The following is a 26,655-nucleotide window of genomic DNA, read 5'->3' on the forward strand; positions in this document are numbered from 1 at the left end:
CAGACCAGGGTCGTCATTTGGGGAAAGGGATCGTCTTCCCGTGAGTTTTACAAACACATGTATTTTAGTACATTGTACACTAATATGCAAATAAAAAAAACTTGAAGGCCCGCGGTGGCTCAGTGGTAGAGCGTTCACCTCTGGTGCATGGGGTTCTTCGTTCAATCCCAGCTCGCGCCGAGTAGGGTTTGTGGTGGCGTGGCTTTTCTCGGGATTCTCCCGTTTCTTCATTCCACCATTTCATTGATTTCTCACCACCACAGTCTCCTTTAGTCTGGCCGACACGATCGTGGGACGTAAAACTTAAATATTTCATTTCATTTCACTTCAAAAACATGAAATTCTTACATCACGGAAAATTTCCTTCGCCCACTGATAAAATTTGAAATCACGATCTTGGTTAAGACGATAGTAAAATTCTTTCCAGACAAAGCTAGTATATCAGCACCTGTAGATTTGGTGACAATAGCTATCCAAAGCTGTGACATGAAGATACAATCCTTAACAGACACATACAACAAATAGTTAAACGAATGAGATCCCGTGAAATGGATGGCTCTGTATGCAGTCCACACTCATTTTGTGAACATGATCGTTCGATATTTGTTCTTTTATTTACAGAAAAACTGACAGCACAGTTCGAAGCATGGAAAATGTTACACAAAGTTTAATTCCAACTTAGGAACAAACTCTTGCGCCGTGTGCTTATGCATTCCGAAATACACTTCTCATCGACTAATTACTTCCGGTTTTCAACCCAACTCACCCCCTCCTCCAACTCTTCTTCTCTAAGCTGTGTGTGACGTAATATACTCTTTTCATTCAGACGAAAAAAAAAAAAAAAAAGGAAATAGTTTACAAGGTTTATAGCTCTAAAGCCGTTTCTTTCATTCGTTTGTTCTGAAATGCCTTTCTAGAGATTGAATAAAACTAAACGTCACGCATTCTTTCCGTCCCACGATTATGCGAGGAGGATAAAGGAGACGGTGACAATAAGCAATGAAGGAAATGATGAAATGAAAAAGTGGGAGGAAATGGGAGAACCCACGCTCACGGTGTTTGTCCACCACAAAGTTTACTTGCCTCGAGCTGGGAGCGAGCTTTTTTTAATTATATTACTACACCTTTGATCAAAGAATATGTATTTCTCAAGCTCAAGGGAGGGGGCAATTACACCCTTCTGTCCTGCCCAAATGACGCCAACTGGAACATTTGCTTGCAATTACTGACAAGAAATGAATAACACTAATTTCTGTCAGTAGTTTTTAGAGCTCTGCGCCTTATTAAAGACTTTGGGAAGCACAAAATCTACTGCCATGATTAACAATTTCCATAGAATTCACAAGGAGCATCTTCCTAGGTTGATGTGATATGCAGTCTTTGAAGAAGGGAAAGAATATGTGACGTTTAGTTTTATTCAATCTCTAGAAAGGCATTTCAGAACAAACGAATGAAAGAAACGGTTTTAGAGGTATAAACCTTGTAAACTATTTCCTGTTTTTTCTTTTCGTCTGAATGGAAAGAGTACATTACGTCACACACCGCTTTAGAGAAGGAGAGGTGGAGAAGGGGTGAGTTCGGTTGAATACCAGAAGTAATTAGTCGATGAAAAGTGTATTTCGGAATTCATAAGCACACGGCGCAAGAGTTTGTTCCTAAGTTGGACTTCAAGTTTCTGTGACATTTCCTGTGCTTCTAACTGTACCATCTCCACTGCTCCGTCTTTACCAAAAAGTGTGCTGAAATGCCTTTGAACCGCTGAAAATCGAATTTGTACTGGCTAATTACAACACTACTCCTTGGGCCACATTCCGTAAAGGTTTGCATAAACGCATAGCAAAATTTGCGTTTTACTTTGTGATAGTTGGAATAACACCTATAATTATTTATTGCATTATTTGTGTTGCGTTGCGACCTGCAATTTTTACGAAGATTTTACGGAATGAAACCGCTTATGGTTTTCTCCAATTTTAACAACACCGCTGATCGAACGTAACAATTACGCCATGTAACAATGTGTATACAGGACAAACAGGTCTAAACTAATGACGATTTTGGTCGTTTGTTTTGTCCTGTATTTTACCTAGCTATACGGTATACACTTTGAGAATAGGATACTCACGAGACGAGACAGTATACTTTCGTGGTGAGACAGATCTCTTCTAATGACGTCATCGATACTTTCCGAGACAAGGCACCACTTTCATATCATTTTTACGAGAAGAGACAACCTGAAGTCTTGTTTCGAAAGACAACGCTGCTTCAGAGCTTCCCTAACCATTGCTGCCTTGGGTATTTTTCTCCAGTAAACGGTTTCTTAGAGCTTTCTTCTGGCTAGTATGGTTAGCGTATGCCTCTTTTCGCGGAAGACCTGGGGTCGATTCCCATGGGGAGACCTTGTGGTTTGGATCTATTGTTATGTTTTAACAGTGGCGTATTTACGATTTTGTTTCGGGAGGGGCTTTGCTAACTTTCGGGGGGGGGGATTTGCCTGGAAATGTGAAAATTCTGCAAGATATTTCATTTACTTTACTATACTAAGAAAAATTTCGGGGGGGCTTAAGCCCGGAAGCCACCCCCCTAAATACGCCACTGTGTTTTAGGTTCCACGACTCATATAGCTTAGCTATTCAAAGGGTTACTAAGTTCCAACTCAACCAAACAAAGGTTTCGTTTTTGGTGGTTGAAAAAAAATGTTCTGCTTATTTGTTATTAACTTAATTAATCGCTAAATGACCCTAAAGGCCTAAAAATTGCTTGTAAATAGGCCTAAAACATACATACACATATATAGTGGAATTTAGAAAACTTGCTGTTCCTTCCTAATTAAACTCTACTGAATATGCATTATTTAGTTTCGACGCTGTTCTTTATTTTCTTACTTTGTCCGCACCTGAAGAATGTTCACCGAGGAATTTTTGTCGTCAGGTCCCACATACTCGTCAAGGAGGAATCCCCGGTTGTACTCTTTACGAACACGACCAAGCAGAGCCTCTATGGAAAACGGCGGCGTCCAGTCCTTCTCTATCACAGGCCAACCACCCAGGTTCTTCAGCATACGTCGCAGCGGCTCATCTCCTTGGTCCCGAATCTGACCTAAAAAAAGTAATAACAATTAACAAGCAACAATGGTTCTTTACATTCAATACATGATTACAATTTTTATAACCTCACTTTAGCATGAACGAGGCCTGCTCGAGATTTACATATCTTGGGAAAGTAAAAGAATATGAACAATGTGACTATTAGTATCACAAGATGATTAAGTTGTAGATATAGATTGAGTCTGTGATGATTATGTATTGATATTATAGTTGGTTAATTACAAGATGTTATAAATAGAGGATCTGTCGATATGTATCTTCGTCCTATTAAATAGGTGAAGCCAAAAAGCAACCGAGTATCGGCACGTCTGATTGCTACTTTCGTTTCCGCCATGTTTGTTGGCTCAAAACATTGCGATCCTATTGGGTGGAGTGGGCAGAGTAGGGGTGTCGAAACTGTGACGTATGGCTTCAAGATCTTGTTGTAAGGGCAGATCCTCTACTTTATAAGATCCTTGGTTAATTACGAGATGAATAACTGCTTTTGGGCCAAGAATATTATAAAATAGAGGATCTGCTCTTACAACAACATCTTGAAGCAATACGTCACAGTTTCGCCACCCCTACATTGCCCACTCCGCCCAATAAGATCGCAATGTTTTGAGCCAACAATCATGGCGGAAACGAAAGTAGCCAATCAGACGATGGTGAAAACGAGAGTAGCCAATCAGACGTGCCGATGCTCGGTTGTTTTTTGGCTTCATTGATTTAATAGGATAAAGATACATTGGCAGATCCACTATTTTATAACATCCTTGTTTTGGGCATTATCAATATAGTCATAGTCTTTAATAAAAGGTGTCTGAGATTATATCTGTTGTTAACTATATTAAGGTTTAGGTGCAGTTTTATTATACGGATCCACAGATTGTAAAATGTACGGAAAAATTTGGGGAAGTCTTTAATTTGCCCATTTTATGTCGAGAACAATACCCAACGAACCCCTGCGGGGCTTCTAATCCATTCCTACTGCTACTCCTACTATTTCTCCAACAACAACTTCTACTTATAGCCTACTATGGATCCGTATAGTAAAAAAATGAAATGAAATCTTTAAGTTTAACGTCCTATGGTTATGCCGGTTAGGCTAAAGGAGACGGTGATAATGAGAAATGAATGAAATGGTGGAATGAAGAAAGTGGGAGGAAACGGAAGAACCCCAAGAAAACCCACGAGCACGGTGTTTGTTCACCACAAAGTTCACACGGCGCGAGCTGGGATCGAACCAGGGACCCCAAGCACCGGCGGTGAACGTTCTCCGTATAGTAAAATTGCATGAAGAGTATAGTGTGGAATTCAAACCTTAAGAACGTGTAACAATAAAAAATGCTTAATTTTTCTTTTCATATAAATCTGTTTTCAACAAATAATTTCTTCATATTAGGAAACACATTAATCCGAGGGCGTTAACGTCTGGTGTGTAGCACTTCATTGTGAGTTCCGATGAATTTTGTTCTTGCTATTGCAGAAAAGCGTGGAGAATGTGTAAAATAAAATAGTCTTTCTCGAAATCTGGTCGTATTTTTTCTTATTTCCTTATTTAAACGGTAGAGCGAAGTTTTCTCACATTGTCCTATTTTCGTTTAATTCTTTTCAATAAATTATGCCACGAGCACATTCGAATAGTCGTGATGATGGTACTTTTTTTTTTTTTTTAATCTTCGGAGCCTGTTCTCCAATGAAACCCATTGTATTGACTATTTTATGGTAATAAAATATCGATGTTTTGTCGATTCATATTAACTTCTGGATTACAATGAAATAAAATAATACCGAGCTTATCATGTCTTTAATTATTGTCAGCAAATGCGGCCCTTGTTGTGGGGAGTCTGCTCGTATTAATATATCAATGTTCATCTTGTCGCTTGAGTGTCCTGGCAATCTTAAAAACTTAAATTCTCCTGCATTGTATTACTAACTCTACTAAATTCTCCTGCATTGTATTGGAATGGAATACTAACAGTGATGCCAACCAGTATGAAAAATCCCATTTCAGGGATTTTTTTGACAATTTGAATTGAATTGAAAAAGGCTTTATTCGAGCGGGCGAGGTTCAGCATATTGCTGCTCTACCACCTAACCCTTGTCAAGGAAGTACATAGAGTTATATATATATATATAAATACAATCATTTGAGTCAAAAGATACGGTTATATGCAACAAAAATACAGGTATACAGTAAGACGATAAAAAAAAAAAGAAAAAAACACACACACACACAAGTACGACAAGTGAAGGAAGAAAAAAAAGCATACAAATACAAACATGAAAACAAACACATACCGATCAATAACAAAGAGACAAAATAAGCTATGCTTGTGATTCACAGTGCAGGGAGGAGGGTGATGAAATATTTTTATAATGCATAATTATTTAATAAAGAATATGTACCAAGTCAAGTCTGATTTCATTTACGTGGTTCAAATGATAGAATACAAATCATGGGTACCTGAACTTAAATTTTGTTGACTGAGTAAATAAATTTTAACATTTTCTTGAAAGAATTAAATGTTTTAGCTTCATTTACTACATTTGGTAGAGCATTCCATAACCTTGGTGCTAATACTGAAAATGCCGCAGTGGTTTACTTGAGTCTATGGTGTGGAATATCAAACGTATTTCTTTTGCGTGTTAAGTGGGTGTGAATAGTTGACCTAGCAGTGAGTTTCTTGTATAAATACGCGGGGCGTGTTGTTTTAAAAATTTTATAACTGAGAGAGGAATAATGCAAATGTCGTCTTCTGGACATTGTCAGCATGCTATTGCTGTTCAGAATAGGCAAAATATGATCGAATTTTCGTATGTTGTAACAGAAGCGGATGCATGAATTTTGTACCTTTTGGATCAGAATGGCATTGCTTTTTGTTAGAAGCGGGCCATACACAACATCACAATAATCAAACAAAGACAGTATCAGCGATTGTGTCAGGAGTAGCTTGGTATCTTTGGACAGACAGTCTTGTATTTTGTACAAGTTTCTTAGTATTCCTAGAGCATTTGAACACTGAGTAGAGACGTGATTATTCATAGAAAGTTTATCGTCAATTTGTACTCCAAGACTTTTAACACAAGGTGAATAGTTAATATTTGAGTCCATTATTTGTAATTCTAATTTGTCAGGAGCAATTTTATTAAGTTGATCAGCGGAACCTAGAACAGTATAAGTACATTTTAAGGGATTAATAATAAGACCGTTATCAATACACCAGTTACTGATAGCCTTAAGATCTTGGTTAAGGAGTCGAACAACTTTTGCGGTAAGTCCTGAGGGAAGGCTTTTATAAACAATTGAGTGTCGTCTGCATAACAGTACATCTTTGAATGCTGTACAACAGATGCCAGATCTGCAGTGTATAAGGTGAACAAAACTGGCCCTAAAATGGAGCCTTGTGGAACACCTCTATCAAGTACAGCAGCTTCAGAAATTTTATAATGAGAGGAACTAACTTGCTACCATTTTATGGTATTTACTGAAAAGTTATAGTATTTCATTTTTGCTAAGAAAACACCATGTTGTACAAGGTCAAATGCCTTTGAGAGGTCTAATAAAACTAGTATGACCACATATTTGTCATTTAGTGCATGAAGCACATTGTCTTTAATACCTAACAAAGCAGTACAAGTGCTGTGAAATTTACGAAACCCAGATTGTTCGCATGGAAGTATACCAGAGCTATCAATATATGAAATCATTTGCTGAAGCACTAACTTTTCAATTACCTTTGAAAGAACTGGCAATATACTTATTGGCCGAAGGTCACTAGTTGATTTAATACAAGGCTTCTTTGATAATGACAGAATTTTATCTAGTTTCCAGGGATCAGGGAATTTACCATTCAATAAAGAGTAGTTCAAAATATTAGTTAAGGGAGATGTGATAACAGGTAAAGCTGTTTTAAGCATATGTGGGGTTATTTCATCAAAGCCCGCTGCATTGGATTTAATGTTAACAATTGCTCTTTTAACTTCATGTTCATAAACAGGTCTTAACATGAAAGGAGTTCCACAAGCAGTGTATTTTAGTGAACTGTACCGATTTATTTGTTTATCAAATGTATCGTCACTTGTTACTAAGATGTCGGAAACCTTAGAAAAATGACAATTTATGACATCAGGACAATTTAGTTCTTCAGGGAGGTTCAACGATGAACTTTTTCCACCTATTCCCAAATTATGTAACGTCCGCCAAGTGTGTCTTTATTGTTTTTAGCGTTATTTGTACGAAAGGAAAAATACGCAATCTTTTCTTGTCGAATAACTGCCGTAGTAAAATTACGAAGCTCTTTGTACTTATCCCAGTGTTGCTGCAACTTAGTGCGTTTGAACCTGCGGAGTGCACGATCGCGTATTTTCATTAGCAGCTTCGTATTACTAGACACATAAGGCAATTTGTTATTTGAAACTTTAACTGTTTTTATTGGCGTGTGCTCATCAAACAGATGTTTTAAAGAAGTCTGAAGAAAATTAACTTTAGCATTTATAGATTCCTGAGATTCAATTTGTTTCCAGTTCAAGGCTTCAGCATTTTGTAGAAATGTGTCATGATTAAATATATTAAAGTTGCGATAACGAATAATATCAAATGACTTTCTTGGCGGTTATTTAATGTTCAGGATAGCATGTGTCACCCAGTGATCGGATGATCCAATGGGTGGACTAACACCACTTGATGCTATCATGTCAATTTTATCGGTAATAATGAGATCGAGTAATGATTCACCGAACTCTGTTATTCTGGTTGGTTCTTTAATGAGTTGGACAAGCCCAAACATATCCAGGATACGGTTCAAATATTTTGTTTCTGCTTTGTCAAGACAGAGCTGATCACAATTAAGGTCACCTAGTATATAAAGACAATCAAATTGTGGATATACATGTGTAATCAGATCCTCAAGAATAGACAATTTGGTGTAGGGGGTATTTGGTGGTCTATACATTGAAACAATACCTATGCGTACCGAATTTATTTTCACCATTACCGTAAGGCATTCTACTTGATCTGTAGAATGCCTTAGACCTTAGAAGATCTGTAGAATGACTAGATCAAAAGAGATAGAGATTTTTAAAATCGAAATTCGTAACTATATTTTTTCAAGTATATTAAATCCATGCTAACAAAAGTTTCCAGAAGCAAGAAATAGACTCATTGAGGTTATTAGTAAGCGTGAAATCAGTGTTGTCAAATTTTAACCGATTTTCTTTTTCAATCAGAAAAGGTTATGTTATTGATTTTGAGTTTAACGTCCCGTTCAGCAGCGAGGCTATATGAGATGTGGACCTACTGATTAACATGGAATCCGAACCACATGAAGTCCCGCCGGGAATCGAACCCGGGTCTCGTGGTTTGTGCAGTGGCTGATACTCAAAAATCTACAGCTAAGGAACGAAAATTGTATTATGATATTTTTAAAGAATGAAGATAATAAAAGAACGGAGAATCAACTTCCAAAACTTTGCACAGAAAATGTATGAAGAACGAGTTGAGTTGAGTTGCTTTTAGTTTAGCGTCCCTTTCAGCAGCGAGGCTATATGAGACGTGGACCTACTGATTAACGTGGAATCCGAACCACATGAGCTCCCGCCGTATGAAGAATGAAGTCAGTATCCTTAGGCTCAGTATGAAAGTATCGCACCAAGGTGTGATGAAAACACTGCACTTCTGATAAAGAAAGATTTTTCGATTACGGAAATACCTATTTTCAAACTATTTTGTAAGCCTTATATATGGAAGATCTAACAGTCTTATGTTCATATTTTGTTATTGTATTAGACCTACATTATTATTGTTGTCTTGTAATTAGTATAAATTCAAAAGCAAAATGGTACTTTTTGTCTCTCGAGATAAGATTTTATAACTTTTCAGGTTAGCATCACTGATTAGTCTCTGAGTTATAACCTAGACATGCCATCCAGAACTTTCAGCCTCATTTGGACTGATAAGCCACTGAAAATAATTACCAAAACGCTTCTAAACTATGTACTTTCAAACCAGTGCTGGTTAAATGACGAGCCGGCGAATGAAAATTAAAAATGTATGATTTGTCAAGAACCTCTGATTAAATAAATAAATAAAACTCATTGCTCCTATTAAAAGCAATGCCTGTTGAATTAAACACCTTTTTTAGTATTTGAGTAATAATAACTATTGTAGTTGTTTCCGCTGAGCCTTCGGTTTGCTGAATACTAAGTTGTATTCTCCCATTGTGAAATAATTTAATGCAGTTTTTAAACTACAATTAAATTCTGTAAGCTGCCTGTACGTTGTGCCATTTATTCTTGTCAGTCATGCAGGCAGCGCAAGTAAGACACCCAAAACTTTGCCCCAAAACAAATTGAATTCATAACACTAGTTAACAAAGGTTTTGTTACATAAAAGGAAATACCTGTTCTTAAAGGAACTTTTTTTGCGCTGAATTCGAATATGCACTCGGTTTTTCTCCATCACGTACGATTTTCCCGTAACAGAGGGATTTTCGGGAAAATCCCTCAAAAATTTCCCTTTTCGTTTATTTTACACCCCAAGATCTTGACCTCTTGCATATACTAACATAGAAATTATACCTAAGTATACTTTGATTCATATTTAACAAACCCTCCAAGTTTCGTAATAATCGCTTTATTCTTTCTAGAGAAATAAATATGTTTGTATGTATACTGTGTGTACTGTTTATTGCACCTTATAGTAATGCTTTCAGATCTCTTAAGTTGAGGTAAAACGTTTTGCTTTATTACCACAAACACATATATAAAATATAACACAATATAATTTACAAGTGTGACAATTTACAATAAACAATAATACAAATGTACCAAAAGGTCATGAAAAGACAATCAAAACTATCACAATATATGAAACTTCCATTGGGTTACAAAAACGTACACTACTTCCTTCTTTTGTAAGAAATGTTGCATTCTCTAACAAGACCCCAACAATAGTCTCCCATCATTGAAGGAACTCATCGTCCCTGGTACCTTTTCTCCATTGCCATTATATCTTGGTGGAATCTTTCCCCCTTTTCGTCGCTGAGAGCACCTAGGTTAGCAGGAAAGAAGCTGAGGTGGGAGTGCAAAAAGTGGATTTTTAAAGACATCCTACAACCCAACTCTTTGTATTTCTGTATCATGTCCTGTACGATTTCTGTGTAACTCTCAGCTTTGTTATTGATCAGAAAGTTGCGCACAACACACTTAAATGCTGTCCAGGCAGCTAGCTCAGCACTGTTTAACTTGCTGTCAAAGCTATCATCAAGCATTAATTTACTAATTTGGGGACCAATAAACACTCCCGCTGAAATCTTAGCATCACTCAGGTTAGGGAACTTATCTCGCAAATACTTGAAACCTTCACCAGATGTGTCCATGGCTTTGACAAAGTTTTTCATAAGTCCTAACTTGATATGAAGTGGCGGTAGTAATGTCTTATTAGGATCTACCAAAGGAGCGTACTTGACGTTGTATTCTCCAGGTACGTAATTCACTCTAGGTTTTCATTCCTTCACTTCATAATGTTTGTCATCAGCTCGGCTATCCCATAAACATAAAAAACATTGGTACTTCGTGTAACCGCACTGCAGTCCTAATAAAATACCAACTACCTTGAGATCACAACATATTTGCCAACAATGGTCCTTGTAATTTATAAGATTTAGCAAAGTTGACATGGTGTCATAGGATTCTTTAATCTTCACTGAGTGCGCAAGTGGTATAGAAAGTTTTTTATTTCCATTATGTAAAAGGACAGCTTTAAGGCTGACCTTTGACGCGTCGATAAATAACCTCCATTCTTCTGGAACGTAAGGAATTCCTAGCTCCGCCATCAACCCATTTATATCCGTACATACGCACACATTATGTTGCATTGAGAAATAGCTTGAAAATTGAACATGCCTTTTCCTGTACACTGATATGTTCGTTTCTGCATCCAATAAGTTCCACTGCTGGAGCCTTGGTCCCAGAAGTTCCGCCTCTTGTTTTGTCAGGTGCAAATCACGAACTAGGTCATTAAGTTCACATTGCCGGATGAAATGTGGCTCGCGAACACAGTCAGGGATGAACGTTGGATCCTTGGATGTACATGTTGATGTCGATGGTTCATCAAGGTCATGATCATCATCAGAGTCTTTTGGCCATATCTCTTCCCAGTTGGTAGGGGGCTCGGGAAGTGAAAGTTCATCCCCGTGCGGAATAGGTCTAATTGCGGATTTAACGTTGGGATAACTTATTGTGTATTTGCTTTTTTTAGAATGCCCCTTAACTACTGTGAGACAAAAGTAACAATCATCCAGATGGTTGGTGGGTTCTCTCCACACCATTGGTACAGCAAATTTCATGAACCTCCGTTTCCCTTTGGCCCATGCAAGGAAAGTGACGTAGCACGACGCACAAATTATGTTGGGTGCCCAAGTTTTGTCCTGATCTCCCACACGACATCCGAAATATATATAATATGCTAGTTTCGCCGATGGCGTAATGGATCTACACTGTCCTTTAACTACAAACTGGCCACACACATAACAAAAACTATTTGGTGAGTTAACACACGAACGCCGTCCTCTTGACGCCATTGTACTGATCACAAACTAAACTTCTGGTCTTAGTTGGGTATAATGCCGTTAAGATCAAACATGAAAGCACTCTTAGCAGCAAAGACAACTTTGAAAGTGAAGTAGTGTTAAACCACACGTCAATATAAAAATGTACAAAACTCCCTCACCAGGTGTCAAGAACACAAGAAAGAAAGAAATGCACGGGGGGAGGGGGACCGTAGTTTAAAATTCAGACTGCATTAGTTCATTGTTGTCAACAATGAGTCTGTATTCCATTCTTTCTTTCTTTTGCATTCTGTTACATTTGATAACAAATATTGATAACCATTTCATGAACAAAACGAAAAAACTTGGAGAATTGTATATATATGTATTAAGATATACATATACTGTACGTTTTAAAAAAATATACGTTGGAAGTACATTCTATTTTTATACACATTTCTAATTTACAGAGAGCAATACAAGTGTGTTGTTGACTATTGTAAATATTCATTTTTATGTCTGTGTTTGCAGTAATAAAGCAAATCGTTTTTACCCCAACTCAGGAGATCTGAAAGCATTACTATCAGGTGCAATAAACAGTCCACACAGTATACATACAAATATATTTATTTCTCTACAAAGAACAAAGCGATTTTTACGAAACTTTTAGGGTTTATTAAATATGAATCAAGGTATACTTAGGTATAATTTCTATGTTACTATATGTAAGGGGACAGGAGCTAGGGGAATAAAATATCTGAAAAAGGGAAATTTTGAGGGAATTTCCCGAAAATCCCTCTGTTACGGGAAAACTGTACGTGATGGAGAGAAACCGAGTGCATATTCGAATTCAGCGCAAAAAGTTCCTTTAAGATCAGGTGATTTTTCTCATGTAACAAACAAAAAGTTTAAATTTGTTAACTAGTGATAATTAGAGAGGACGAATTATACTTTATTTATTGAAATTGCCTTTGGACAGTTTGAATATTCATGAATTTGACTGAATTATTTTGAATCTTGCTGCTCTCTACAAAACACATCAAGAAAATAGCCATCTATTGGCTCGACATGATCTCAGCATGGAGTTCGAACGTCATGAATAGACCACACACTTCCAGTAAGAAAAGCGGCAAAGCTAAACATCACTTATGGACCAGTATCTCTGTTCGAAAAGATGCTTATTTTGATATGTCTGAAAGTGCGAAGAATTTACTCGTAAGATACTTACTGATATTCATGCAGGACTTGTAAAAAAGTTTTGCTTTCCTTGTCGCTGAATTATCTCTGTCATCGATCGGTTGCTCCAGGATATCTGCAACAATCAACAACAGGTATTACGTCATATAACAATAATTGAATTTACATATTGAACAGTATACAAGAATGTAAAATCCTTAAACTTTACACATTTACTTCAACTGACTATACAGTGTAAAATACCGGCGGGCGTGAAGTCGCTTTCTCCAATATGTGAAGAAGTACTTGTTTTGGGGAAAGAGACTTTGTGCCTACCTTGTATTTTACATGCATAAAAGAAATTATATATTAATATTAATCCCATGATTAATGACTTCAACCCTGCCCGTCACAAGCCACTTGTTTCCAATATCAAATGTCTTATTCCTTTTTGTCAACGCACTCAAATTGAGTACATTGATGACTATTAAAATTGCAACACTAGGAGAGACAAAGAACTATCAATGCCAAAATTTGTGGACATACACCGCACACAACAAGGATGAAATAAGTGCATTTACTGCTTAGTAAGACACACAACTGTGCCTCAGAAATCAAGCAAAGCATACGGAGATACAGTATAAAGAAAATGTGAAAAATATTTAGTTTATCGTCTCACGCTTGTTCCATTTAGAATAAAGGAGATGGATGATAAATGAAAGTGTATGATTGTAAAATTAAATTTTTGTGCTTTCCTACCGGAAATCGAACCCAGGACACGCACAAATCGGGCAAAGGCACACGCACTAGCTTTTTTCTTTCCGGTAAGATATCTCAGTTACTTGATATGCCTAATCATACGAACTTAAAAAGGTCGTCACTGAATTTTCTGTGTGTGTGTCTGTCTGTCCGTCTGTCTATTATTAGCGAGTTTTTCAATTTTGAACCCTGCATTCGATAAAACATTATAAACTATCTGAGCAAGTGATTAAATTTTTCGCGTCACTTTTACCGTTCCCGAAATATTGTCCAAAAAATGGCCGATTTCCAGAGATTTAAGGACTTATATCTCGGGAACTGTAAGTCATAGAGATATGATATTGGTGCTAATCACTAACCAGTGGCCACCAATTAATATCGGTAAGAAAATGTTTACTATCCTCTTAGATATTGATTATCACCAATATCATCTTTCTATGACTTACCGTTCTCGTGATATCGGCCAAAAAATGGCCGATTTCCAGATATTTAACGAGCTATTTATGTCTCGGGAACCATAAGTTATAGAGAGATGATATTGGTCTTGATCAATACCTAAGAGGATGGCGAACATTTTGGTACCAAATAGTAACCGGTGGCCAGTGATCAACTTGCTACTGGCCAACTGGCCACCGTTTCCCAGATATTGACAAAAAAATTCGAATTTCGGGAGATTTAACCCTTAACGGTTCACTATATTTTCTGTCTGTTTCCGGCACTGCTTGCAAAACAATATATCCACAGACTACCTTCCGCGTAAAATTTACCAGAGTTGTCACCAGGAAGCAATAGCTTCTCTGGATCGCGGAAAACATGTACACAAATAACCACAAGGAACAATACCTAAAAATAATAGTCTTCAAACGCAATAGGCAAGATCAAAACATGTGTAACCAAATGGTTACGAAAACTCGTTAAGGGTTAAGGAGCCAATTCCAAGGAATCTCGGAAACTGTAAGTCATAGAGAGATGATATTTTGCGAATTTTTGCGATAAAGAAAAGATGTGCATAAAAAGATTTACTTTTACATGTAGGAACAATCACAGTTGTCCTTCCCACTCCACCTCTCCATTCTTTTAAGTTCGTTCTGGCAATGCTTTTGAAGCATTCCCAATTGTTTTTTTCATTTCACTCTTTTAGCATTTTCTACGTAACACAACAGTAACAGAAGCGCATAAGTGTTATAATATGGCGAGGCACAGAGGAAGACATGGAGGCTGTATTCTTGCAGTATCACAAGCAACGCGGTTTCGACAATTTGCTAAAGTTCATTTCTGTAATTATGGAGGTCTCTGATGCGCTAGTCTTGATGGACCATGAACCGACCAAGTATTCAACAAACAAGAAGTCAGGTGAATGACTACACCAAGAAAACAGTGGAACATGGTGACCAACTACGAATTGTCGGACCCATATCCTTCCGCTCATTGTCCTGTTGGAAAAAACTCCATTTAGGATGCAGAAGTTGGAGATATTAAGCTTCGATGGAACGGTGGTTAGTCAATGTCCTGTTAATGCGTATTGGACACAATAGCATCGGATTTGACAATACAGGATGCCTAGTGATAGGTAAACTCCCGGGAAGATTCCCTAAATGGGAATTTTCCCGGGAATTTATGTGCAATCACAAAGAAAATTAATTGCATTCTATTACTATATTATGACTTCAAAGCTAAATTCGTTTTTTATCACAGTATATTGTTACAGTTGTCTACAGAGGATTCTTTAAAATGTATATTCTGAACTTTTCTATGTTACTTTATAAATATTGTATTACTTTTAGAGAGTACGCATAAATGTATATTTACTTACAACATGTTCTATGAAAGTAAATATGTGGAAAAAATGGTATAGTAAGTCCACATATATTTACACAGTTTTTAAACAGTTTAAATTTATAAGTAAGTGAATTTTCTTAACTTCACTTTACTACTGATATTATAAACATATTAAATTTTTAAATGTTATAAACAAATTAAATTGAGTAACTGCCATAAGATACATGTCTCGCCAATTTATCAGCATTTGCGCATACATATTTATGTTCACAAAATTTGCAAGATACTGACTTATCTTTATAATTTAGCACTAACATTCTGACACATGACCTTTCTTCCTAATTATTTCTCGAAATGTCATGCGTTAATTCACATATAAGAGAAGTCCGAGTACCTGTTCAGAAATTCGAGTCAGAGACAGGAGACAGACCGACGTCTATTACTAACGATGTTTCGGGTTATATTAATTGTACTTCAACTCTATTTCTACATAATTTCTACATTACTTTACAAACTTTTTCCTTTTCATCATTTGTAAATTAGTACTTTGCTACTTTTTAGTGCAAATGGAAATGGAACTAATAAATCATATGATTAGTTATATAAAATACAGTCAACGAATTTTATTTTTTTAACCTACAAATTATTTAAAGCCTAGAAGTAAATCATAATAAATGAAAATAAAGTAATTAGTCATACGGTTCTTATAATTTGGAAGATAAAATAAAGAAGTGGAAATAAATTCCTTCCCGGGAATTTATAAGCCAGGGAAAAAACCCGGGAATATTCCCATTTTTTATTTTCCTTCCCACCGGGAATATTCCCACTGCCCATCACTAAGAATGCCTTATCCAGTCTTTCCCGCGGTACCACCAAACATGAATTTGACCACTCTGGTACTACAAGTAGACGTGTTACTAGCCACACAAGAGGATATAATGCCATTTCTCTTGTCAAGCACACTTTCTCGGCACCCGCAAATACTATAGTGTGTAGTTAAAGAAGCCTTAACAATGGGCGCAGTGAAAAAGTGAACCGATTCTTCATAAGACGTCAAACTGTATTTGGGGTCACTGATTGCTATACAACACTCTCCAATTTTTGTGGTTTGAGCTACGATTGTGCGTTTACACTCAGAGATATCATTGTGTTGAACTCTATAATTTCTATGGACTGGTATACTCTCATCTTTGACATTTCCGTCCCGTCCTTGTACCCTGATAATGTTATATAAGTATGTTTGTTAGATTTCAATTTTAGTTAATTCCAAAACGGAGTAGAAAAGTTCAGAAAAATGGCTATGCAGCAGTGGTACAATCTTGCTTTATTTTCCACAAATAATCTGAAAATGTTAAATAGCAATTTTAACTGAAAAGACACAAAGAATGTACTAATTATAATTATAATTACGATCATGAATAAAATATGCCCTGGCATATCGTCATGCCACTAATAACATCAGTACTGAACCACAGTAATTCTCAATCTGTTATTTGAGGCTATTTGAGGTTACAAGGTGCTAAAAGATAAAGATTCTTACAAGAGCGTTCTCACGACATTAAACCTTGAAGAATGTTTCTAGCGAAGGAAGTGGTTTCTAATTTTTTTTTTTTTTTTTTGTCTCCATAGTATATTGGTGGTGTCTTACCTCTGAGAACGAGCTGCAGTTGGTCTGCCATGAGGTCGAAGGTAGAGATGCTGCTCCTGTCTTCTGGAATCACATGTTTTTTGTTCCACATGCCACACGCGAACTGGAAGAAGTCGTGGCAAGGATCCACTGACAAGTTCATGGAGGCCAGCAATGAAGAGGCTGAAGACACAAACAGAAATCATAATTATTTACATATTGCCATTGTTTTAAAATACAATAGAAAGTACATATTATTCTCTGAATCTCACACACTGAAGTTCAGTAACTTTTTTTCCTTTTTTACTTCTCTATCAAATGAAAACGAACTGAAATGTTTGCTTTGACATTCCCTTTCAATTCACGAAGACCCAGTCCTTTTAGCAGACTTACATAACAGAATAACCCATGCTATAGACAAGAAATACAGAGTTAGCATAAATGATGCATTCGTGTTCAAAAGGCTATATTTTCAAAAGTATTACACATACACACATGAAAGATATATGAAAAGAACCACAAACTCACCAAGTTTGTATTGTGTATTCCAGGTGGCAGCACGAGTCCATTATCTTATTATCTTTCCGATCGGGTGTGGTAGTACGAGGTTTGTTTTATCTGGGCACGCTTCCCACCTAAAAGACGGATCTGTCTGCAACGCGCTGTTGAAACGCCACGGTTAAGTTGAGAGTTACAATACGCTAAGTAACACAGCGAAACACCACACCACTATCAAGTCATTGTAACACACTTGTTTGCGTGAGGCAACTAAGCACTTCAAATACCCGCCAAATAGCAATGACCTCATTTGATAGGCTGACTGACAACTAACGTCACCTACACGACAAAGCCAATAAGACGTCGATTGAGTTAAAACGTTCACGTGAGTGCTAGCAGAAAATACTTTAAAAGCCAACCAAGTGGACTGGCGGGAAGCGTGCCAAAATAAAACAAACGTACTCTAGTACCTGTCAAGGGCGCCCATCAGGGGCAAGGGGGACGCTCGCCCCCTAAGAGAAAATCGAACTTGGGAATATCGAAAGTCCAATAGAATTTTTACATTAGTTATAGCAAAATTTGAAACTATGTTTGAGAACTCGCTTATATTGGCGCCCCTTGAAACCACAACATGGGCGCCCTTGGTACCTGTCGAAAATAGAGAGCAAGAAAAAAGACGTCAAGTATCGTCTGGACGTGTGTCGTGTCACCAAAAGGGTACATATTGGTAAACTCTACCAACGTAATCGCTCTAGATGTCTATTGCAATAAATAAATAAATAAATAAATACACACATACATATATATATGTATATATATTAACAACCTTCCACCGTCGTGCCTAAATTGCATTGGGATGAAACTATAATTGACAGTCGAAGATCGTTACTACTCACTATCTGTAGAGAGTAGGATCGAAGTGAAACAGAAGAAAACCACATTAAATTAACTTTCAATTAAATCTTTGTATTTTCATAAATATCATGTGTTAATGTTATTCATCGTGGACTGTGTATAACCGTCAGATCACATATCAGAAACATCTAAGAAGTTAATCACGAGTAACTCGAACATAGCTGAGATACACGTACCTTCAAGTATATGATGCCTGGAACTGATGATGAATGTCTGGATGATGAATATTTCGCTGCCAATAGTCTGTAGTTGCGGACTATTGTAAAACCATAATCCACTTTAATGGTTTACTGGAAACTAGTAGATCTCCTGATCTAACCTCTAATCGACGTCTGATCCCAATCCTTTAGGACCATGAGTTTTTATACTTGGTTTTCAGACATCCTGGAATTCTCGTTGTTGATTTTCTGTATATCTCAGCTATTGGTAAAACATTGGTTTCACCCGAATTACATCGTGATCAAATTCTCAGACAGCCGAATTTCTGCAAACTCAACGATTATGCCACAGTCAAAAGTGTGTCAATGTTATAGTATTACAACTTGATGACAATACATTCCTGAATCAAAACATTACAAATTACAAATCACAATAGCGTACGAACTGACGACTTAGCGTCTAGCCGTAACAAACATAACATTCATCACATATACAAAACATTGATGTAAACATATAAACACACACACGTGTTTCACATTCTATGACAACATTTAGTTTCTTTATTTTAACATAACATTCAATGATTAAATATGCTTCCTTTCCCAAAATAATATATTCATAAATAATATCAATCATATGTATCAATAATATATATATATATATATATATATATATATATATATATATATATATATATATATATATATATGTGTGTGTGTGTGTGTGTGTGTATAAATACAAACTCGCGTTCGTTTAAGACATATCGTGTTCAGTAACGGGTGTACGTTCTAAAGGAACATTCGTATAAGGCATACTAGCGTTATCTTAATAAAATAGGGACTTAGAATTTGGAAATGAACTAAGGATACTTCTGACTGGTAAAACCACTTGATAATCACTCAACTATTCGCTGTCTCTTGCCAGTCAGAAAATATTCCTAAAACTGGAGCCGGGGTGGCTCAGTGGTGGAGCCTTCACCTTTGGTGCATAATGTCTTGGTTCGATCCCATCTCGCACCAAGTGAACTTTATGCTGGACGAACGCCACGTTCGTGAGTTTTTCGGGTTTCTCCCGTTTCTTCCCACTTTCTTCATTCCACCATTTCATTCATTTCTCATCATCATCGTTTCCTTTAGCCTAGGTGGCATAACAATGGGACAAAATCTAAAGATTTTCATTTCATTCTTTTATTTCTAAAACACTAAGGCATACAACATGATATGCTTTGTGCATTGTTTCTTTGTCACACGTCTGGGCTCTTCATACAAGAAGTCAGACTGCCTTATACAGTAAAAATATTCCTAAAACCCACTGAGATATACGATGTGATCGGTTATGTGAATTGTATCTGTGACACACGTCTGAGCTCTTCATACAAGGAAGTTGGAGGGCCTTATACAGTCGAAAACTCACTGAGACATACAGCATGATTGGTTACGTGAATTGTATCTGTGATTCACATCTGGACACTTCATATAAGAAGTTAGAGCACCTTATGCAATTTAAAACCCACTGGGATATTCTTCATGATTAGTTACGTATCTGTGACACACATGTGGGCTCTTTATACAAGGAAGTCAGAGCGCCTTATACAGTCTAAAACCCATTGAGACATACAGCATGATTGGTTACGTGAATTGTATCTGTGACACACGTCTGGGCTCTTCATACAAGAAAGTCAGAGAGCCTTGTACAGTCTAAAACCCACTGGGATATACAGCATGATTAGTAACGTATCTGTGACACATATCTGGGCTCTTTATACAAGGAAGTCAGAGCGCCTTATACAGTCTAAAACCCATTGAGACATACAGCATGATTGGTTACGTGAATTGTATCTGTGACACACGTCTGGGCTCTTCAAGCAAGGAAGTCAGAGAGCCTTATACAGTAAAAACATCCTTAAAACCCATTGAGACATAAAGCATTATTGGGTACATGTGCTGTTTTTAAATCTGAGCATCCTGAACTCCCTCTTCCATTTCTCCCAATTGTAACCAGGTGGAGAATGTGGATAGAAGTCTACAGTTACTATAAATCGTGAAAATTTCAGTGCTATAAAGAATACTTTAGACTCTTTTAACGCCTCCGAAGTTTTCTCATTTCAAATCCATATGCAATTTAATATTTCCTGAAGTGGAAGATATAGCTAGATTACGTTAAATCTAATTTTGATTTTCTATCTGGTCTCATTACTTCTTTAGAAAAATCTGGAGAACAGTGAACAAGAACAATTGAGTTGATGTGAAAAATAGTCCATGAATTAGACAATGTTGGTGGGGAAGTAGGAATGATTGTATTATAAAAAAAAAAAAAAGTAAAATTTGCTAAACAAAAATATAAGTTAACGTTATGTTCCATAGTACTTTTTTTTTCTCAGGCACTAAGTTTTCACTTCCTCAAGTTGAAACTGGCACAAGGTAATCTTGAGATTTTAAGTATGGTCCTGTTGTGTCTCTCGAAACAGAAAGCATATTTTCAATGTATAAGAGTTTGTTTGCTGACAATCGCATGCATTTGTATTCGACAAACTGCACTGATATTTGTTGTATATTGTTAACTCTGACTAAAATATCATATAAAAAAATACCAGTGAGTATTGATTTTATTTTAACCAGTGGCGTATTTAGGGGGGCTTCCGGGCTTAAGCCCCCCCGAAATCTTACTTACTATAGTCAAGTATATGAAGTATCTTGCAGAATTTTCACATTTTCAGGCAAAGCCCCCCCCCCCGAAAGTTAGGAAAGCCCCTCCCGAAACAAAATCGTAAATACGCCACTGATCTTAACTATATACTGTATATTTCTTTAAGTTTATTTCTGAAAATAAAAAGTCAGTGTTATGAAGAATATATGTTGTTTCTTTTTAACACTCAATCGCATATTTAAGCATTTTAGGACATTTTAGAAAGGTTTTAGTGCATAACTGTATTTTCTGCAAATGTATATTGCAACAAAATCCTAATCCTATTGATTAACAATGATAAAACACTTGTGACATATAATTTGTTCAACTAATAAGAATTTTTCCTATGCAAATGAAGTGTGGAGCACGTGTTTACATGAGTTTCCAGAAAATGTTGGTGTGTTTGACAAATCATAAATAATAAGATTATATATTCAAGTCTAATTAAGTAAGAATTATACGACATTAAAATCTAATAATATTTGTATACAAGGTGTTTCAAAACAACACTGACAACTTTGGGATAGGGTTGCCAGACGTCCAACTTTTAGCCGGACCGTTTGTTTTTTGGATTCAAAAATTGATGTTCAGCTTTGTACCCAAGCCGAACGGGCTTTTGTTCTCCTTTTCGAGTTTGGAGACTGAATAATAAAACAGGTCAACAAAGTTTCAAGATGCATGAAATATTGCCTGAATGGAGATAGGATAAATAAGTTATTAGTACCATGATTTTATTAAATACTTGGTCACTAGACACTACAGTACTATATTTGGTGAACCCATGTATATTTTTGAAAACAGTAGTAACAGAATTGAAATAATATCGACTGTCATTTCTCATTTGTTCGTATAAGATATTGAGTGACAATTAATTTACGTAAACAGTTCGGCTTTGATCTGAAGACCTGTAATTGTTGTCCAAGTACATCTATGAACTGTGATCCAGAATATAATTTTAGTCTTATTTCTTAATAACAAGAAAGAAAGAAGATTATGGTCAACTTTGTCATATTTTTAGTGCGCAAGAATACAAATATAAACGGAAAAAATTGAAAACATGCCGAAAAGAGTTTGTAAGTATTCTAAACTGTGGGAAAATGAATTCCCATGTGTACGGAAAAGTGCAAAAGGCAATCGTTATGCATATTGGACTATTTGTTATTGTGACATTAATATTTCTAACAAAGTAAAGGATGACTTTTTTGCACATAAAGAGACAACTAAACATAAATTAAACGTGAACAGTGCTTCAACTTAGAAGAATTTGGAGACATTTTTTTTTTCTAGAAAGTTTTCCCAGGAAAGTGAAAAATTACGGCCACAGAACCGTGTAAGACCTTCCATTTTGTTAGACATCATAACAGTCACAATAGTTATACATGCGCATTTCAAGTAGACAAAGGTAAGGTGTGGTAAAACGGAATTCAGAAATCTATGTGTTAAAGTCACATGTAAAATACATTAAAGAAAATGATGCATATTATGCTGTTGCTATTGATGCATCAATAGGCCTAGGGGTAGCATTAAGTGCTTTCCCATCGTTTCGAGATATTTTAACTACGAGTATGGCATTGTACCGTACATTGTCTTCTATATTTTTATGAAAACAGCCAAGAAACAGGAGATGCTATTTCTAACCAAATAAAGGAGAAATTCGAATCTTTTAATTTCAACTAGCTGAATCTGCGCTGTCTACTCAGCACATCATTCTCTTATGACCATGAATCTCCTTCCCACTGTGGAAGTCTTCTTACTCACGCAAGTAAAGGATAGGAGACTCACAAAGGAAGTGAATTGCGATGTACAGATGTTGGAATGAGTTTGTAGCAAATTTGAAGTAGCATGATATCAAGTGATTTTTATTTTCGTAATAAATGCATATCTGTCCGAGTACGCTTCATTGCGTCTCTTGAGGCCTTTGAAATTGCCAGCATGCAATACGTTTAGCCGTTCACATTTAAGCAAAGCGCCTTCAATGTCCTTCAACCCGCCCGTCAACTTCTCCACGAGTTGCCTAACACCGTAGTTTCGTCTTACAACAATGTTAATCCTATGTGCTCAAAATGGCAAGTAAAATGTTGAATAGAACAATAACGACACGGTTGTTAAAAATTTAAATGAGAATGGACAATGTACACAATGGACAATGTACAGGCTCAAACGGACAAAAAGTATCATTTGTATTTTTTGGACAATATACACAAAATTTGGAATCGACCAGTGAAAACGGCACGTCTCTAGCACTTGTGGTTCTGAAGATCTCAAAGGATTGGGGACAAACATATAGACCGGGCATTTGATATAGACTAGCTGAACCTGCGCTCTTTACACAGCGCATCATTCATATATGAGTATGAATCCTGTTATTCCTCACATGTCCCTTTGCAGACACAAGTGAAAGAAGTCTTGGTAAAAATCGGCAAGAGATACCGTAAAGGGGAGATTTTTTCGATTATTTTTTCAATATCTCGTACCTTTTGCAAGATTTGAGCCTACTCCCGTTGGAGTTTTTAATTCACGTATGATCAGTGTTTTCTGTCTTTTTGCATACAGTATGTAATAAGCAAATACATAAACTAACTAACTCTATGGTCTATGGAACCCTAAGGTTCAATGCCGCGTTCACAAAAACTCTCCACTGACTTCTATCCTTAGCCAATTGAATCCAGTTTCTATTTTGTATTCCTATCTCTGTGAGATCCGTCTTAATATTTTCCTTCCATCTGCGCCTACGTCTTCCTAATGGTCGTTTTCCGGCTGGTCTTCCAGTTAAGATTTTGAAAGCGTTCGTTTTTACTTCGATCCTGGCTACATGACCTGCCCACCTGAGTGGCCTAGATTTGAAGACCCTAACAATGTTGGATAAACCGTATAAGTTATATAGTTTCTCGTTATGAAGATTCCGCCATTCCCTATTCCTGTTTCTCGTGGGTCCGAATATTCGTCTCAGGATCTTGTTCTCAAATACTTTCAATCTATGTTCTTCGTTCCGAGTAAGAGACTATTTCGCAACCATACAGAACAACAGGCATAATTATTGTTTTATACATTTTAAAATAAGCGAATACATTACACATACAATCAATTATAATGTCAGTGATATATGGTGTTTATTGGGCAAAACATTCCAAACAATAAAGATTCAACTTAGACTGGAAAAATGGTTATCCTTCGTTTTTCATTATAATTTGGCCATGAAACAAACACCTGAGAGATATGCAGCCCCTATATACAATTATATGGTGTTGGAATGTATAATAGGTAGGATATTATGATGCTTTAGTTTTTTTTTTTTTTTTTAATTTCAACACTTCCAGTGTATCCGTAACAATGTATTAAACAAATAATGACCATGTTTTTTTTTTTTAAAATATTGAGTTAGAACTGGACAATCTATGCAAAATTTGCAATCGATCAGTGAAAACGTCATTTTTCTACAGCTTATAATTTCCGAGATCTCACTGTCGAAAGGATTTGCCACAAACATATAAACGTTCACAAACGTATAGTTTAAAAAACTCCAGAGATGGCAGCATAATTCATTTGTATTTATTTCGGACAAGCCTTATTAAAATGCAAAGGCTTTGAACAATAATTTAAAAGGATAAAAGTTGTGAAAAAGATCTCTGTAAGTAATTTATTTAAAGTAGACCTTTTTAAAAATATTTGTCTTTGTTATAAACGTGAAATCACAAATAACTGTAAATCAAAGATTTGAAAGCTAAAGTTATAAGTTGGAGCTCGGTCGCTCGTAATTGGTATCGTAGCATTTTAATAGATATACTAGCTTAACCTACGCTCTTTATACCGCGCATCATTCACATCTGAGCATGAATCTCCTTGCCATTCCTCACAACATCTGTACATGTCCCTTTACAGACACAAGTGCAGGACGTCTTCATAAAAATCGCCAAGGGGTATCATAAAGGGGAGATTTTCTCTATTATTTTTTTCAATATCTTGCACCATTTGCAAGATTTGAACCTACTTCCGGTTGGAGTTTCTAATTCATGTATGATCAGTGTTTTCTTTCTTCTTGCATGCAGTATGTAATAAGCAAATACATTACATACACAATTAATTATAATGTCAGTGATATATGGTGTTCATTGGGCAAAACACTCCAAACAATAAAGGTTCATTTTAGCCTGGGGAAAGGGCTATCCTTCGTTTTTTATTATCATTTGGCCATGAAACAAACGTCTGAGGGATGTACGACTGTATACAACTATGTTGTGTTGGAATGTATAACTCATGGGATATGATGCTTTACTTTTTTAAAATTTCAGCACTTCCAGTATACCCTAAAAATTGTAATAAAGAAATAACTGCACGTTTTTTAAACATTCAATTAGAACTGGATAATCTATACAAAATTTGGAATCGGTCAGCGAAAACGACACATTTCTAGCACTTGTGGTTTTCGAGACCTCAGTGTCGAAAGGATTGGAGACAATTTCAGTGAATTTGTAGATATGGAATATCAGGAAATTTTGAGGCATGTCATGACAAGGTGGTTAAGTTTGTTACCTGGTCTTGACAGACTTTTACAGAATTAGTTACCATTAGCCAGTTATTTCAAAAGCATAGGAGATAATTATCCAAAGATTGTGTGGATACATTTAGGGAAGAGAAAGGAGAAAATAGCATACTTCACGAAATTTACTGTTCATTTCTAAGCTACGTATTGATGATATTGGTTGATGAAATAAAAATTTTAAAAGTAAGACATTTTTTGATACACAAGTACATAAACTCATTTAAAGTGTAGACAGCAAATTAAGCAAGCGAATAGAAGATAAGTTGTTTTGGGTTTTCTTCAAACGAAACTATGAAAAATTTAAGTTCATAGAAGCAATGGCAATGTGAAAAAGATTTTTTATTGTTTTTGTGCAACATTAGAAAGTATCTTGCAGACAGATATGACTTGAGTGAGTCAAATATTTTCAAAGTTTTCCAGTGTTTTCCTTAAGGAACCAAAGTCCTGGATTGGACTCCTTGCTGTCTGCTATTAGAAAGCTAAAGATGATCTTAACATGGATGAATTCTATTATGAATATTGTTTACTGAAGGATATAATTTCGTTTAGAAATCTTCAGGAACTTGTATTCGATGAAGAAAAGTGTGCACGAATTCTTAAGGAGTGTTCGTCGTAGCATCTTACATTTTCTCCATATGGAATTGTAATGCAGAATGTAAAAGAATATTGACAAGAATGAAATTACTTTGGACGGATGTTAGAAATAGACTTAGTGTTGATACTGTGAAGACTGAAATTCAAATCTGTACGAATTATAGCAGTGATGGTGATTCTGAAATATGTTTGTGTGCCATAATGTATAATAGGTTCTTAAGTGATAAATCATTGGTTGAAACAGGCTCAAACGGACAAAAAGTATCATTTGTATTGCTGCTTGCTAGT

At 36.2% G+C, this 26,655-nt stretch overlaps 1 protein-coding gene across 2 annotated transcripts in view; it reads right to left on the reverse strand.

The window, feature by feature from the left end:
* The window catches only part of LOC145672034 (neprilysin-1-like), a 134,105-nt gene that overhangs the window by 44,113 nt on the left and 63,337 nt on the right, over positions 1-26,655 (reverse strand). For both annotated transcript variants that reach the window (XM_081741239.1, XM_081741237.1), the window contains exons 3-5: positions 16,998-17,159; positions 12,864-12,947; positions 2,894-3,096 (exon numbers count right to left, since the gene is read on the reverse strand). In XM_081741239.1, coding sequence (XP_081597365.1) covers positions 2,894-3,096; positions 12,864-12,947; positions 16,998-17,159 — 449 coding nt within the window. The remainder of the gene's footprint in view (positions 1-2,893; positions 3,097-12,863; positions 12,948-16,997; positions 17,160-26,655) is intronic.

This window comes from Thermobia domestica, chromosome 15 (assembly GCF_964235325.1).
Source record: "Thermobia domestica chromosome 15, izTheDome1.hap1.1, whole genome shotgun sequence".
Classification (NCBI taxonomy): Eukaryota; Metazoa; Arthropoda; class Insecta; order Zygentoma; family Lepismatidae; genus Thermobia; species Thermobia domestica.